Source organism: Gobio gobio (genome assembly GCF_949357685.1).
Source record: "Gobio gobio genome assembly, chromosome: 4".
NCBI classification, from domain to species: domain Eukaryota; kingdom Metazoa; phylum Chordata; class Actinopteri; order Cypriniformes; family Gobionidae; genus Gobio; species Gobio gobio.
Genome location: NC_137100.1, coordinates 13,446,177 through 13,462,286, shown reverse-complemented (window position 1 = coordinate 13,462,286; position 16,110 = coordinate 13,446,177). Strand labels below are relative to the sequence as shown.

At 39.5% G+C, this 16,110-nt stretch overlaps 2 protein-coding genes across 2 annotated transcripts; both read left to right on the top strand.

Moving 5' to 3' along the window:
• Positions 1-4,939: 4,939 nt before the first annotated feature.
• On the top strand, positions 4,940-7,490 carry upk2 (uroplakin 2). Its single transcript, XM_079814149.1, has 5 exons — positions 4,940-5,145; positions 5,272-5,418; positions 5,498-5,582; positions 6,802-6,860; positions 7,041-7,490. Exons 1-5 carry the CDS (start codon positions 5,094-5,096, stop codon positions 7,172-7,174), a joined length of 477 nt encoding a protein of 158 aa, XP_079670275.1. The 5' UTR covers positions 4,940-5,093; the 3' UTR covers positions 7,175-7,490.
• A 1,717-nt stretch (positions 7,491-9,207) lies between these two features.
• Positions 9,208-15,872, top strand: foxr1 (forkhead box R1; the record flags this gene model as incomplete). Its single annotated transcript, XM_079814265.1, has 6 exons — positions 9,208-9,328; positions 9,414-9,530; positions 11,003-11,235; positions 11,352-11,620; positions 15,525-15,757; positions 15,844-15,872. 6 exons carry the CDS (start codon positions 9,208-9,210, stop codon positions 15,870-15,872), a joined length of 1,002 nt encoding a protein of 333 aa, XP_079670391.1.
• Between the last annotated feature and the right edge of the window lie 238 nt (positions 15,873-16,110).

The following is a 16,110-nucleotide window of genomic DNA, read 5'->3' as shown; positions in this document are numbered from 1 at the left end:
ACGAGTATTTAGTGATGCCCTATGGACTCGCCAACGCCCCCTCCGTATTCCAGGACTTCATCCACGAGGTGTGAGTGTTCGTGCACAGGTTCGTGCTGGTATATATAGATGACATCTTGATCTACTCCTGACCATCGCCGTCACGTTGCGGAGGTCCTACAACGCCTGAGGAACTACCAGCTCTACCTCAAGGCAGAGAAGTGCTCATTCCACCAGCCCACTGTGCAGTTCCTCGGGTACAACATAGATCACAGTGGCATCCGGATGGATGAGAGGAAGGTGGAAGCCATCCGGTCTTGGCCAACTCCCACCTCCGTGAAGGAACTACAACGCTTCCTGGGTTTCGCAAATTTCTATCGACGCTTCATTCAAAACTACAGCTCCATCGCCAGTCCCCTCACCAGCCTGCTCCGCAACAAGCCCAAGTCTCTGTCCTGGACCCCATCAGCCACCCAAGCCTTCCAGACCCTGAAGGACACCTTCACGACAGCTCCCCTCCTGGTCCATCCTGATCCCGAGATTCCCTTTGTCGTGGAGGTGGACGCCTCTACCACCGGGGTGGGTGGGGTCCTTTCTCAACAGCAGGGGAACCCCAGCCTCTTTCGATCCATTGTTCCTGTGTTCAAGATTCCAAGACGTATCGTATTACCAACATATCCAGCATTACCAGATACTCTCACTCTGACTCTCACCGCACCTGCTCACTTCCTGGTTCTGAAATAAACTCTGCTTTCACCTGCCTTTGTTCTCCGTGTCACCTCTGTTTGTAACACCCCCCTGTGCACAGCCCTGCTGATTATCTCTTCATCTCAGCACCTGTTAGTGGGTGGGATGTATATTAGGCAGCAAGTGAACATTTTGTCCTCAAAGTTGATGTGTTAGAAGCAGGAAAAATGGGCAAGCATAAGTATTTGAGCGAGTTTGACAAGGGCCAGATTTTGTTGGCTAGACGATGGGGTCAGAGCATCTCCAAAACTGCAGCTCTTGTGGGGTGTTCCTGGTCTGCAGTGGTCAGTATCTATCGAAAGTGGTCCAATGAAGGAACAGTGGTGAAACGGTGACAGGGTCATGGGCGGCCAAGGCTCATTGATGCACGTGGGGTGTGAAGGCTGGCCTTTGTGGTCCCATCAAACATACGAGCTACTGTAGCTCAAATTTCTCAAAAAGGTAACGCTGGTTGTGATAGAAAGGTGTCAGAATACACAGAGCATCACAGTTTGTTGCGTATGGAGCTGCATAGCCGCAGACCAGTCAGGGTGTCCATGCTGACCCGTTAACTGCCGAAAGCGCCAACAGTGGGCACATGAGCATCAGAACTGGACCATGGAAAAAGATGACCTGGTCTGATGAATCACGTTTTCTTTTACATCACGTGGATGGCCGGGTGTGTGTGCGTCACTTGGCTGGGGAACACATGGCACCAGGATGCACTATGGGAAGAAGGCAAGCCGGCGGAGGCAGTGTGATGCTTTGGGCAATGTTCTGCTGGGAAACCTTAGGTCCTGCCATCCATGTGGATGTTACTTTGACACGTACCACCTACCTAACTAAGCATTGTTGCAGACCATGTACACCCTTTCATGGAAACGGTATTCCCTGATGGCTGTTGCCTCTTTCAGCAGGATAATGCGCCCTGACACAAAGAAAAAATGGTTCAGGAATGGTTTGAGGAGCACAACGAGTTTGAGGTGTTGACTAGGCCTCCAAATTCCCCAGATCTCAATCCAATCGAGCATCTGTGGGATGTGCTGAACAAATAAGTCCGATCCATGGAGGCCCCGCCTCGCAAATTACAGGACTTAAAGGATCTGCTGCTAACATCTTGGTACCACAGCACACCTTCAGGGGTCTAGTGGAGTCTAGATTCCTTCACGGGTCAGGGCTGTTTTGGCAGCAAAAAGGGGACTAACACAATATTAGGAAGGTGATCATAATGTTATGTTATGCCTGATCGATGTATATATTTGGGGGCATATGTTTCCTTAAAAAAAATGCTACAGTTTTTCTAAATTGCTAAAACAAATGTCGTCTCTTGCCAGACAAAGGGAAAAACCCTCTAGTGTGCCAGATCCAGCCTTGATAATACTCTCCACACCTCTTTCCTTACACACACTCTTCCTCCTCCCCCTCTTATATTGTTTCCATCCATTGTTTTGGTATAAACATTCAGTGCAACATTTTGATTCAACTTTGGCTCTCTGAACTGACTTGAACTATGTACAGACGGTTTGATTAAGTCATTAGAAATAAGTGTGAACAGTTTTGAGTCATTGTGTGTAAACGATGACACCTGTGTTGTAGTTGTGTTTAATGTTTGCCTGCCTGTCTTTAGCATTTTGAAACTTAAATGCATCACAGTGCAAAGTGTGTTTTAGTGAGTGAGAATGGACAGAGATTTGCTTAACTACCTGAACTTGTTTAATGTTTTAAAGAAAGAGTGATTTATTCGACAAATTGATTTAGGATATTGAGAATTTGGCTCAGAGAATGGAAAGTTGGCATGAAACAGAAGTTGCAATAGTTTTTTCTTCCCTATTGTGACACATTTCTGAGTGAAACAGCTCTTCAAAAAAAATGTAACTAAGGGCGGGACGTGATTTTGTCAATCGAGAATTGATGGAATGGTTGTGGTTTGCTATTCTTGTTATGTGATGTCATGTGAGTGACAGGTTGTTCCGCTTCCGCCCATGTGCCAGTAAACACATCACCAGAGAAGAGAAGAAGTCGTTGCAAGAGGGAGGGAAAGCTATTCTGATTCATTCTGATGCGCATGGTGTTAGGTGTGAGTGACCCGTTTTATTACATTTTTGTTCCTAAAATCTACCCTTTTGCTGGGATCAGGATAATCCTGATTTTTTTTTATTCAAAGGTATCCCAATCTTACTAAAACGTTTTGAACATTACAAACTGATGATCTGATCAACTGGGCCCTGGGCGTTTATTTTGGCTCCAGTTTTCCCGAATCAGTAGGGCATGGTAGGGAGGTGGAGCCTTTTTATTTAGGATAAATTCTGTTTTCTCTTGTTTTTGGTAGTTAGGGAGGGAAGCTTTTGTAATTTATTATCAGAATTCTAGTTCAGTCAGGTCCTCTTAAGACACCATAGACAAACTTTTAGTCAACTTTTTATTGGCATATTTTGCAAAATATTTACATTTGGCAATATGGCTCTGTTCTAAATTCCCCATCCTTTTCATGAGCTTCCTGAAAAGCCAAGACAGGGAACAGCAGCAGATTCTGGGGACAACCTCCCATTTTTAAACTGGGAGGGCAGAGTAAATCCCCCATTTAGAACAGAGTACGCATCAATGACAACAGAAGGACATTGATCAAGTTAAACACAGTTTAAGGAGGAGCTGGGGAGGAGGTGGGTTGCAAAGCAGCGTGCAGCAGAAGCGGCCAAGCAGGCAGATTTATCTGAAGCTATCATCATTAACTCACCCTCAAGTTGTTCCAAACCTGTATGAGTTTCTTTGTTCTGCTGAACACAAAAGAAGATATTTTGAAGAATGTTTGTAACCTATCAGATAGAGCAACCATTGACTACCATAGTAGAGGAAAAAAAACTATGGTAGTCAATGGTTGCTCTATCTGCTTTGTTACAAACATTCTTCAAAATATCTTCTTTTGTGTTCAGCAGAGCAAAGAAACTCATACAGGTTTGGAACAACTTGAGGGTGAGTAAATGATTACAGAATTTTCATTTTTGGGTGAACTATCCCTTTAAGCATAGCTTCAGATAAATCTGCCAGCTTCTGTAAATCTGTAAGTAAGGCGCCCTGTTTGAGAGTTGCCAATTGAGTGCATAGGAATCGGATCAGCTGATATGGGCAGAGTTGGAATTTTTCCAATCGTGGCCTGCCTGAACTAAAGCAGTATGCTTGATTTTTGTATTTAATGTCAGTTAGATTTGTTTATCTTTTATGCCTTGCCTCCTCCCAAAGTTGATGTTGCTCCTTATTTCGTTTTTTTCCTAATACATTTATTTCCTGCACTATAAAAGTGTCTGTGTGTTTTAAAGTCTCGGGAGTGAGATCGGGCCTCTTTTTGACCGGATCCCTGTTATTTTACGAGTTCACACTTCCAAATAAATCTGATAGAATAAATGTTAAGCATATTTGGCGTGCTGTCCGAGGAGAGGGCTCTGAGCTCCGTATTTGGCCCGAACCCAGAGTACTCCCCCTGTATTCCTGGCTGTGGTAGGAACAAGCGAGTAAGGAGTCGGGGTGGTAGAGGGATGCTGAAAACTGTCGAGGAATGCCGGTGAGTCGACTGTATGTATATGCTTCCTCTCATGCGGATAGGATAGATGTTGTAATTGCTGATGACGAGTTGTTTGGATAGATCATGTGAACGTGCTCCTCCCGATCATTTGTTACGGGTATCTTTTTAAAAATGTATGTAGATTAAAATAATTGGACAACTGATAAATCATTTATAACCAATACTGCAATATTCCATAAAAAATAAAAAGATTTATCCATTTTAATTTCATGGTGACTTTAAACAGATTGACAGATGATAAAGTATAACTTTAGATTTATAAGCTTAACGGCAATAGAGAGATTATATGTTATTAAAAATCAATATTAATTTCACAAGAAACCATGTACCTTGCAATAGTAATAAATACATATTTTTGCCTGTTTGTTCCACAAAGCTATCAAATGACTTCAAAGAATGATGTGGAATATAGTGCATTATTTGTATGACACACTTTTATGATACTTTCGAAGCTAGATCTTCTCATTTTGTGTTCCTCATAAGAAAGAAAGCCATATGGGTTTGGAAAAGCATGAGCGTTATGGATATTAGCTGCCTTAGTCATTGTCCCTCAACTAATAAAGGATTTACTGCATCAGTTAAAACATGCATTCCAGATTGAAGGCCTCCCTAAGGTGTATCGAAAGGGAAGGGCTGTCATTTCATACACACCTGGACAGACCTGTTCTCTGTGCTCACTGATTGGCTCAATCCTATCGTTCAGTCCTGCTTGTCTGGTTTCAGCCGTACTGTTATCCTGTTATTTGCCATCCCACAGCTTTATCCAGAGCATTGTGACTCGTGGACACATCCAGACTCAATAGAGGACAATATGCTGGCTGTGCTCTTCATCCTGGGGGCGTTGTGTCCCCTAAGCTTTGCAGGTAAAAATGATAACTAATGGCCTCACATTACCACTACAAACTACTGTTGCTTAATATGTGTTTCCGGTATTTAAATACATTTAGTAAGTGTTTATTCAAAGGTTTTGATTATTATTTGCTTTTTAGAAATCCCGATTAGATTGCTGAGTCCTACAGATGGGGTAGTGGCGGGCAAATTCCCAAACGCTTTTCTCCTGGCACAGCCTGACTGTACTGTTTTTGGAGACAAGACTGCTTACCTGCTGTACATAGACGTGGACAGAAATGAAAACAGTATGGATCGCTTTCATTCTGAATTTGGTTCACGTGACATTGTCTAGAGAGTAAGCGTTGTGACTTGTGTGTCTTGCAGGCACAAAGAGTTTCCAGGTTCCAACTTGTTCTGTCAATCAGCTGGGGTACCTTCTGCAAGGCCTAAAAAGTGGAACAAATTACAAGTATGTGTGTGTGTGTGTGTATATATGTGTGGACATGTTTTTCTATCCCGGTGGGGACTTCAACCTGAATGCACACAGACTCATGGGGACTCATGCCACTGTGGGGACCTAAATTGAGTCTTTTAAAAAATGCAAAAAGTTTTGTGTAATGTTTAGGTTTAGGGGTAGGGTTAGTGTAAGGGGATAGAATATACAGTTTGTACAGTATAAAAACCATTACGTCAATGGAGAGTCCCCACAAAGATAGCGTGCCAGACGCGCGTGTGTGTGTGTTATTCTATCCTGGCGGGGACTTCAAACTGAATGCACACTGACTCAAGGGGACTCGTGTCACTGCAGGGACCTAAAGTGAGGTCCCCGTGAGGAAACAAGCTTATAAATCATACAAAATGAGTTCTTTTTGAAAATGTAGAAATGCAGAACATTTTGTGTAATGGGTAGGTTTGGGGGTTAGTGTAAGGGGAGAGAATATACAGTTTGTACAGTATAAAATCCATTATGTCTGTGGAGAGTCCCACAAAACCAGACATAAGTGTGTGTACAGCTTTTGCCTTAAATCTAATAATGTATGCCGGTTTGTGTGCTGCAACAACTCATTTTTACTGTAGTAACATTAGTAACTAACATTAATAACTAGTAACAAATAGTGTAACATTTTATAAAACCCCACAAACTTTGAAAATGATTTATGGTTTAACTTAAAGTAACCTGCCTTCAAATTCATTGATTTCACTGATACTCAAAATTCGAGTTAATACAGACAAAGAGACTAGTTTAATCAACAGAAACTCAAAAAATGTGATCTGAACAACATTAGTGAATCTAAGTTGATTTTTTTACACAATTTTAGCCATTAGAGTTCCTCACTAATGTAGTGTGGGTGTGTGGACATGTTTTTCTATCCCAGTGGAGACTTCATCCTAAATGCACACAGACTCGTGTCACTGTGGGGACCTAAATTGAGGTCCCCATGGGTACAAAAGCTTATAAATCATACAGAATGGTTCTTTTTAAAATGTAAAAATGCAGAAAGTTATGTGTGATGGATAGGTTTAGGGGATAGTGTAAGGGGAGAGAATATACAGTTTGTACATAAAAACCATTACGTCTATGGAGAGTCCCCAGAAAGATAGCGTGCCAGACGTGTGTGTGTTTGTGTGTGTGTGTGTGACCATCACTCGGCAAATCAAATCTCATTATAAATGCCTTTGTCTTTCAGCATGTCATACACAGTTGACAATAATAGCAGCGCAATCTTGACTGAAAAGACTACCACAGGTAATAAACATGTTACAGTAATTTAATATGAGCTGCTTGTAATAAATGATACACGTACCAATTGTATCCAGATATATTTTTGCTCATGTCACAAAAACGTAAAGAATCCCCAGCTTGAAAAAGATGTAACATTAAGGATTCGGTTGTAATCGGGTCTGTTTCTCTTGTCTCTTTTCCCAGCTCTTGATTATAAGCAGATAGACACAGGTCTTCCAGGGCGCAGTGGATCTATGGTGGCCATCACCGTCATTCTGACTCTGGCTATGGTGGCGCTCGTGGCTGGCCTCATTGTTAGCTTCTTCTTTTCAGGCTGAGTCAAGTCACCTTATGAAATGAATTTTGTATTAGATGAAAAGCTAAGTTTTTGATTGATTGATTTCTGTTGTAAAAAACTGATTTTAAACTGTAAAAACGCATGTAAAAAATATATATATTGCACAAAATAAAAACAATAAACACTACATGAAATCTATTTAACTTCAAAAATCATTCAAATGCATTTCAGAAACCTTTCAGATAGATCTATATTGTGTTGGATGTAAAAGATAATTACACATTATGTAGGCCTAGAGAATTACAAACTGAATGGTGTAGTGAATTTCAAATAAATATTGTTCTTTAAATACATGGTTTTATGTTTCTAGAGGTCTTTTTTGTTAGTTTTTAAGACATAAATTAGTTTATTTACTGACAAGCAGATTTTAAAGGCACGATATGTCGTTTTTCGCTGCTAGAGGTCGCCTTTTCAAAGCGTAGCTTGATGACGCAGAGACTGAGCGTGGAATCTTGGGAGTTGTCGTCTTCACCTCACAGCCGGTGGAAAAGAATCGGGACGGGACTCGGGCAGAAATCGTGTTCATGGATGAGATTATTAACGTTACTGTAGTAGTATGAAGCAGAGCAGGCCGAGTGTTGTGGCCGCTGGAGCGATTGCTAATGAGAGACGAGCGTGACACTGCGACAGCAGCAGAACCTTTATTATGCCACAGTCGCTGCTTCCTCTTTCGCCTTAACGCAGCAATGTTGATCATATTAGAGTTTGTATTAGATCATATTTGAGCGAGTTGAAAATGTTATAACGTTAGTCTCAGCCTGAACTTCTGATGCATATGGTACACTTATCTGGAAACACTTCAGGAGTTTCGAAGTCGTCATCTGATAAATGAGACACGTGTGTCGCATTCTTTAATGGTCCCCTGGAAAACAAATGCTGCGACTCCAAACTCCCTCTTGCGTTTACGACTGTGACAATGAGCGCTCACCAGGATCAACTAAACGCTGGATTTTCAAAAGTATGTGAAGTTCGCGGCTCCATTGCTGCAGTTAACTTGCACAACGTTCTTGAATGAATAATTTATAGATGCACGCCGGTCTGTTATTGCAGGGACATTTTCACGGCCCTAAACATGACGCGGAACAAAACGAACTGTGATTGGTTGCGTTACATGTCAGTCAAACATCCTCTGGGCCAATGAAAGCTGCGATAGAGTCCAGACCCTTCTGCCGCCAGTATTCTGCACACTGCAGTAAGCTAGATCTATATTAGAATATCATATTAATAAATGCTGGATGGCTTGTGTGGCTAAATGGCATGCAATATATTTTAAAACATTATATGACTGTGAAAATGCTGCGTTACTGTACAATAATAATTTTCTGTCTCCAAACAGTTGATCCCTTGCCTAATAAAACATATAGGATATATTGAAGCGTCTTTGGTGTTTCCATGGTTTCTACAAAATAAAACTGGAAATCAAGGGCGGGTATGATGTCATTGACAGGTGACGCACGCCATGTCCTGGTTAAAATTTCTCAGCATTTAAACATTCTTGGAAACATTTGGGATAATATAAGTAGGCTACACAAGTCAACAAAATATATCTATCGGCTATAAAATATAAAAAAATTATTTTAAAAAAAATACATATTGTGCCTTTAACTGAAAGGTTAAACTGTTCTCAATAGAGGTGTATTTTTCCATCAATGTCAGGTTGGTGCAAGTTGCCTCAAATCAATGTGAATAAATCTAGCGGGGCATGTTGTCACAAAATGTATGAACCGTAAAAAATCTTTTAAAACTGTAACGTGCTCTACGAGGACATGAATGCTTTTATAAGTTAAAATCATAATTGCGGTAATTACGACACGTGAACGGACCTTTAGCCCCAGTGATCACAGAAAACTTCCACACTCTTGGTTCCTAATAAGCTTAATGATTCCCACCTGTTATAATGAACGATACCGCCACATTTTAAGTCTTAATAACCACGACATTTCTTCGAATTAAAAAAAGATACGTGGCTTTATTTACACACGTTTTGCTGCCTATTCAAACATAGTCGGCAAAATGTATTTACAGCTACAATCCAAAAGCAGATTTAGCGACCTTCATTTAACCAGCGGCTTACATGACTGGGACATGAACGAAGAAATAAACTTAACGACGACGACTGATCAGTTTTACCACGGTAAAATCATTTCAGTGAGTGATTCACTCGAGTATGTGAGACAGTGCCGTTTGTTTCGTGTCACTGAAGTGTCGTGGTTTGGCAGATGACAAGCGGACTGACCAGTATCTGGCGCAGTGGCACTACGCACGAATCTCCAGAAGATCATTACCGGCAACGGCGGCAGCGCACAGGAGTGTCCAGCTCCCGCTCAGCGCCAGAGGTGTGTTCCATCCGTCACACCACCAGTCATATTAACTAATGGATCTTCATCATCTCATACAGGACTTACAGGAACAAAACACAAACTAGATCTCCCAGTCTAAGTTTTTTTTTCTAGAGGTTTCGAAACTTGCCAACCCCACCCCATTTATTTGTTTGTTAGTTTTTTTTAAATGCAAAGCTTTATTTATTTGTATTTTATTTTATTGCAGGTTTATTTTGTTTAATTTAATTTCAAGTTTATTTATTTAAAATATTTCATATTTATTTAGTGAAAATGTTCAAGTATATTTATTTATTAATTAATTTCCAGTTTATCAAAAGTATCAATTTCAGGTTTATTTATTTAAAATATCATTTCAAGTTTATTTAAAATATAATTTAATATTTATTTAGTGAAAATGTTCAGTTTAAGTTTATTTATTAATTTAAAGTTTATCAAAAAATATTAATTTCAAGTTTATTTATTTAAAATGTAATTTCAAATTTATTTAATTTAATTTCAAGTTAATTCATTGAAATGTTCATTTCAAGTTTATGTATTTATTTGTTGGCAGTTTCTTTTCCTGCCCAATAGCAAGATATTATTCCATTTTAAACTAGGATTACTGCTAAATAGTACACACTATATCCAAGACTATAAAGCCTGGTTTCAAAATTCAAAGACCGAGCTTAGGCTGCGTTCACACTGCAGGCTGAAACGACCCAATTCCGATTTTTTTGCCCTTATGCGACCTGTATCTGATCTTTTCATGACAGTCTGAACGACACGGATCCGATCTTTTCAAATGCGACCCAGGCCACTTGGGTATGTGGTCCAAATCCGATACATATCCGATCTTTTGAAATGCGTCTTCAGTCTGAACTGCCAGGTCACATGTATCCGACCCGCACGTCGTTGATATGCGACAAACGTCATCATTGTACGTTTAAGTAGGCGGGAATGAGAAGATACAAAACGCCATTGCCAAAAACCTTGCTCTCCTCCTCTTTTTTAATTTTCTTCTTAACATGAGAAGGTTGTAATGGTGCTGGCTCCGTAGCGAAAATAACTTTAATAAAGCTAAACGAACTCCAATGCTGACACCCATATTTGGCTACTTCCGTAAACAACAAGTGACGTTGTTGACCGTTGAGTTCTCTTCTGCACATGCGGGTCACTTCTGGGTCATTTCACGTTCACACAGGAGATCACAAAAGGTCGCATTTAATTGGAAATGTGAACGGCCTTGCAAAAAAAATCGCATTTTTTCAAAAAATCGGAATTGAGCATTAAGCCCTGCAGTGTGAACGCAGCCTTAGACTAGGCCTAGTTCAGTTTGATTCTCTGAAAATCCTTATTTGATGGTCCTTTCTGATTGGTTCCCAGTTCTGAAAGACATTATTATAGGAGTACATTCTTGAGTACATTCCTTTTAACTCCTGTTTCCTTTAAATGTTCTTCAAAAATCTTGTTGTTTCTGTGTTTTAAAGAGCCTGAAATACAACCTAATCTGTGGTTGATGGTGAATCCCAGTTTAGCCTGCCCCATAAAATACCCTAGTAATTACCCCAAAGCTCCAACACCTCCAAAACCGACACCGTTGTCAACAATGCCTAGAACCACCACACCTGTCCTGGCACAAAGTGTGCGCCCAGTGATACTGCCTGATGAGACCTGCCTAAATGAGTCAATGCACGACACCTCCCTCTCCAGCGAGTATCAGGTATGAGTAAAACTGCATTACATGATTTGTTTGCCATGTTGATATACCGGAATTTAAACCTGAGAGATTATTTGTGTCTATGTGAAAGATGATTTGATATCTCCACCTTGTACCAGTTCACAGATGAAGATGACGCCTCCTCTGTAGACGTGCCTGTTTGTCGTAAGGTGAAGGGTGCTCGGAAGGGGAGGACGCCCAAAGCGACCACTCGCAAACTGGGTCTGACGCAGAACAGAAGGCTTCAGAGAGCGCTGCAGGACAGTATGAACCTGAAGAGCGGCGGATGGCCTCGGCCCCCTGTTAACTACTGCATCCTCATCGCCATGGCCCTCAGCAGCAGCCGCAACGGCAGTCTGAACGTCCAGCAGATCTATAACTTCACCAGGTCCGAACCAACCCTGAAAGTATACCATAAACCATTAGAAAGGTCTTAGGTTTAATTATAAAATATTAAATTATGCTATAATATTAATGTGCAGAGGAAAAAAAAAACTACTGTACACTTCTCTACCAAAAAATATTTCTCTCTTTTGTTTTTTTTTATTCTTTTTTTTTAAACCCAAAATAAGGTGTTTAAAGCACACAATATCGGTTTCATACTTGTAGCCAGAGGGCGCCCTACCAGAAAGTCCACAAGAGAGACTCATAGGAGTAATAAATCTTATGAAATCTGTTATGTTGACAAAGGCATCCAGCTATCGCTGTAACGTATAGACGTTTTGACTAATAAAACATGAAAGTATATTTATAATGCAATGCTAATCTACATAGCCTTTATCACTGTACCGAATATTGTAAAATAATATAATTTGTATCTCATTTTGTGACGTGAAGCACGTCATATCACAAGTTAGTTATTTAAAACGCGTGATTACATTTTCAACATCATTACTCCAGTCTTCAGTGTCACATGATCCTTCAGAAATCATTCTTATGCTCATTTTCTTATTGTTATTCACAATATTATTATCATTATCAATGTTAAAAGTTTTTGCTGCTTAACATTTGTAGAAGCAATGATGCCATTCAAACACGGTAAGATAAAAAAAAAGAGAGAAATGAACTTTTATTTATCAAGGATGTATTAAATTGATCAAAAGTGACAGTGAATGCATTTATAAAGTTACAAAAGATTTTTATTTAATAAATGCTGTTCATTGAACTTTCTAATCATCAAAGAATCCTGGAAAAAAGTGTCACCATTTCCACAAATTAATGATAAATCAACATTAATGATTAGAAATATTTATTGAGCAGCAAATCTGCATATGCTTTCTGAAGGATCAGATGACACAGGAGTAAAGTACATTTGAAATATATATCAAAAATAAGGACATAAATTTACATTTGCTTGTATATCAATAACATATGATTATATTTGAACACTTAATTTTCCTGGTTAAATAAACATTACATAAAAATAGAGACCAAATGCAATTCTATTTTGTATTTTTACAGTAACTAATGTTCTATTTATTAAAGGTGCAGTGTGTAATATTTATGAAGATCTATTGACAGAAAAGCAATATAATATACTAGTGGTGGGAATAGATACATTTTTTTAATCTAGATTAAAATGGCTCATTTGAATTCTGCCGAAGGCATTCAGAATATGTGTACTTGTAAGTGATCGTTTGTCTTTTTGTAGTTTGAATAATAAATAACTTCTGTCCCTTTAAGACCTGACGCACACGTGGATCCCAGACACTGTTCCTGTGAGCTGGTTATGACTGTGTTTACGTGAAAACTCACCAAGATGGGCATTGAGACATTTTTGAGTGTATTTGACCATTAATAAGATGGAAAAAGGAGCTAATTTTTGCACCTGTCAGAGGCGGCTTTATTACTGTATGTGTGTGTGCGCTTTAGATGCGAGCACGAAATCTGCGGGAATTGGTAGAATTAACGTTATGTGCAACCCCGTGCAAAATTCAGACCGGTCACACCAAAACTAACAAGAATCCAGCAGAATACCCGATCGCAATGTTCAGAGGATTAGATGGACTGAATTAGAGGAGGCGGGTGCATGTCAACTCTCTCTCGGTCGGAGAGGAGAGCGCAGCTGATATCGATACTGTCGAAAATGAGTATTGTATCGTTTCAGATATTTCAGTATCGATACATAGCGAAATATCAATATTTTTGACATCACTAGTAGGCATACACACAAGTTCGAAGACTCGTTCTCTCGCCCCCTACAGTTCGGCTAGGTATACATCCGCGCTAAACTATTAAGGTGAAAGTCATCATAGCTTGCGTAGTATAGACCCAGCTCCCAACCCAACTTTGAGAATAGATTAACGGCGATATTTTTTTTTATCGCCCGATAAGAGTCTCACGTTAACGCCGATAACGGCTCACCACTATAATATACATAACTATGTTTTCAGTGGTGTAAAGACCTTATAATGAACCGTTATGTTTTTATTACCTTAGAATGAGCAATTTCTATCTACATAGACCGTGGGTCCCCTTGTAGTGAAATCGCCATTTTGCTCCACCATGTTTCTACAGATGACATCTTCGTCCTGTGTCGGCCACCGTAGCTTCTCTATGTGCTTCGAAAGGGAGGGGTGAGCGGTGGGCGGTTGCAATTTACAATCTCACCGCTAGATGCTGCTAAAACTTACACACTGCACCTTTTAAAACCAATTTCATAAAGTTAGACCCAGTCCACACGTACACATGTATTTTCATAAACAGTTTCTCCTCCGTTTAAAACAACAACAAAAAACGCGTCCACAAATGCAAAAAACGCACTATGAAACACTGTCAATAGCATGCCAAACCAACAGGTGGCAATATAAACCTAACGTAAAGCCATGTTGGCCAATCAGAAGCCTGGACAAAGTTATTGCCAGTTCCGGTTCTGACGTAACAATCCAAAATTTCCGGTTTCACTGTCCACACAACAACAATGCAACCGGAGTTTCTAAAAAAATCTTAACCCCTTAACTGTCACTGGCGGGATGCCTGTCGCTCTTTTATTTTTATTTTTTGCCTTTTTATCGTATCATATATTTAAGTAATTATCATAAATTGGGTATCATTCGAAAGCTTACGAACTCAAAATTCATCCTGTGAAAACCGTTTTGAAATCAGATGTTGCGTTACCATGTAAACGGTACTCTAAATTCTTCTACCGGGCTCCTCCCCCTAGTGGGTGGTGTCATGTTTCATATTACAAAATGTATTTAAACTACTTTATAATTAATCTTGACAAAACATATTGTTGGAAAGGTGTATATATTCCATATTTGGTGACTGTTTTGTGATGGAAGTGATATTTGGACAGAAATTTACGGGAAAATGCACTGAAAAAAAAGATCAATGGAATGTTACACCCGGTGGCTATTTTTGGTATAGCGCCTAAACAAAATCTCATGGGGACTTCAATTTTTGTGATATCAACTTCAAATTTGGAACACAACTTGGTTGGACATATGGCTTTGATTTTATAGTAAAACATTTTTTGTAAAATATAGAATTTATATAAAATAAAAAATATTTAGTACAGTATTTGTCATTAACATTTTCATAACTTTTACATACTTTCATATTTTACTACCAAACTTGGGTCTATATTCCAAAGCATTCTTGAATTACAGCCCTTTAAGTTTGGATAGTGCATTTTCATGAGTATTCTCAAAAAGGGGGGTGACCGTTAAAGGGATGGTTCACCCAAAAATTTAAATTCTGTCATTTACTCACCCTCAAGTTGTTCCAAACCTGTAATAGAATTTTCATTTTTGGGTGAACTATCCCTTTAAAGGGATAGTTTAGTTTCCAGGCCATTTCAAGTTCGATTTTGACATGACAAAGCTGTGATATCTAAATGACTGAATTGTCTTCATTTAGGCCGAGAATGTGCACGAAAAAACAAGAGGCGGGATTTATCGCACAAACCAATCGTATCCTATTATAACTGATCATATCCAATCATAGCGCAATGGAGCCATTGCCTCTCACGTGACTTTCCCCCATTCATTCTCAGTTATCACCCACCCACCGCACACTTTAGGGGGTCTGTTAAAAGTCAATGGGCTCAGGGGAGGCAAGCCCCCTGCTGTACTTCACCTTGACTGTTATTTTATGAAAAACAAGTGACTTACAGTTTTTAATGTCACATTTTGTAATATTTGTCTTGTTTAATTTGATTATTTTCTCATCCCGTTTTTATGAGGAGACACTGCCTCCATTGGAAACTAGACAGATAGACCTAACTCATTTTATATATTTTAATTTTCTTTTTGCAATGTTTCTCATCCTGTTTTCTTTTGTTTTGCTAGAGAGCACTTCCCCTTTTTCCTTACAGCTCCAGATGGGTGGAAAAACACAATCCGACATAATCTGTGTTTCAGCAACAGCTTTAAGAAGAACCCACAACAAGTATCTGGAGATGGCAAGAGGAAGTCGTGTCTGTGGCATCTCACTCTGGACGGCCGGCAGAGACTGAGAGATGAAATTCATACACTTACAGGAGATTCCTTCAGAATGCTGAAGAGGAGCATGAACTATCCAGGTGAGGGTTGAGTGGTGAAATAAGCAGCATTCTGTTTAACATCAATGAGTTTGATTTGATTTCACTCTCAATATTGTCTATCACAGATATGATTCAAGGGTTGTTAGAGCTGTAATCCAACTCTGGCCCCTGAAAAATCAGATCATCAGGCTAGACAGCAGGACCTGCCATGCTTTATTTTCCTTTATGAACTTGTGAATGTTATCACATTTAACGTCTTTAATTTAGTTATTTATGTAATTGTTTTCTTTTCATGTGCCTGTTTCCTTTTTTCTCAATGTACTCATTGTGCCTTATTAAATAAACAAATGCATGTTAGTTTCTTTATTTCCTTAAAGCAGCTGAAAAAAATA

Excerpts from the sequence above, each read along its gene's own strand:
- upk2 (XM_079814149.1), top strand. The coding sequence starts at position 5,094 with ATGCTGGCTGTGCTCTTCATCCTGGGGGCGTTGTGTCCCCTAAGCTTT. Across the intron at positions 5,146-5,271 it reads GTGTCCCCTAAGCTTTGCAG|AAATCCCGATTAGATTGCTG; the intron begins GTAAAAATGATA and ends TTTGCTTTTTAG. Across the intron at positions 5,583-6,801 it reads AAAAGTGGAACAAATTACAA|CATGTCATACACAGTTGACA; the intron begins GTATGTGTGTGT and ends TTTGTCTTTCAG.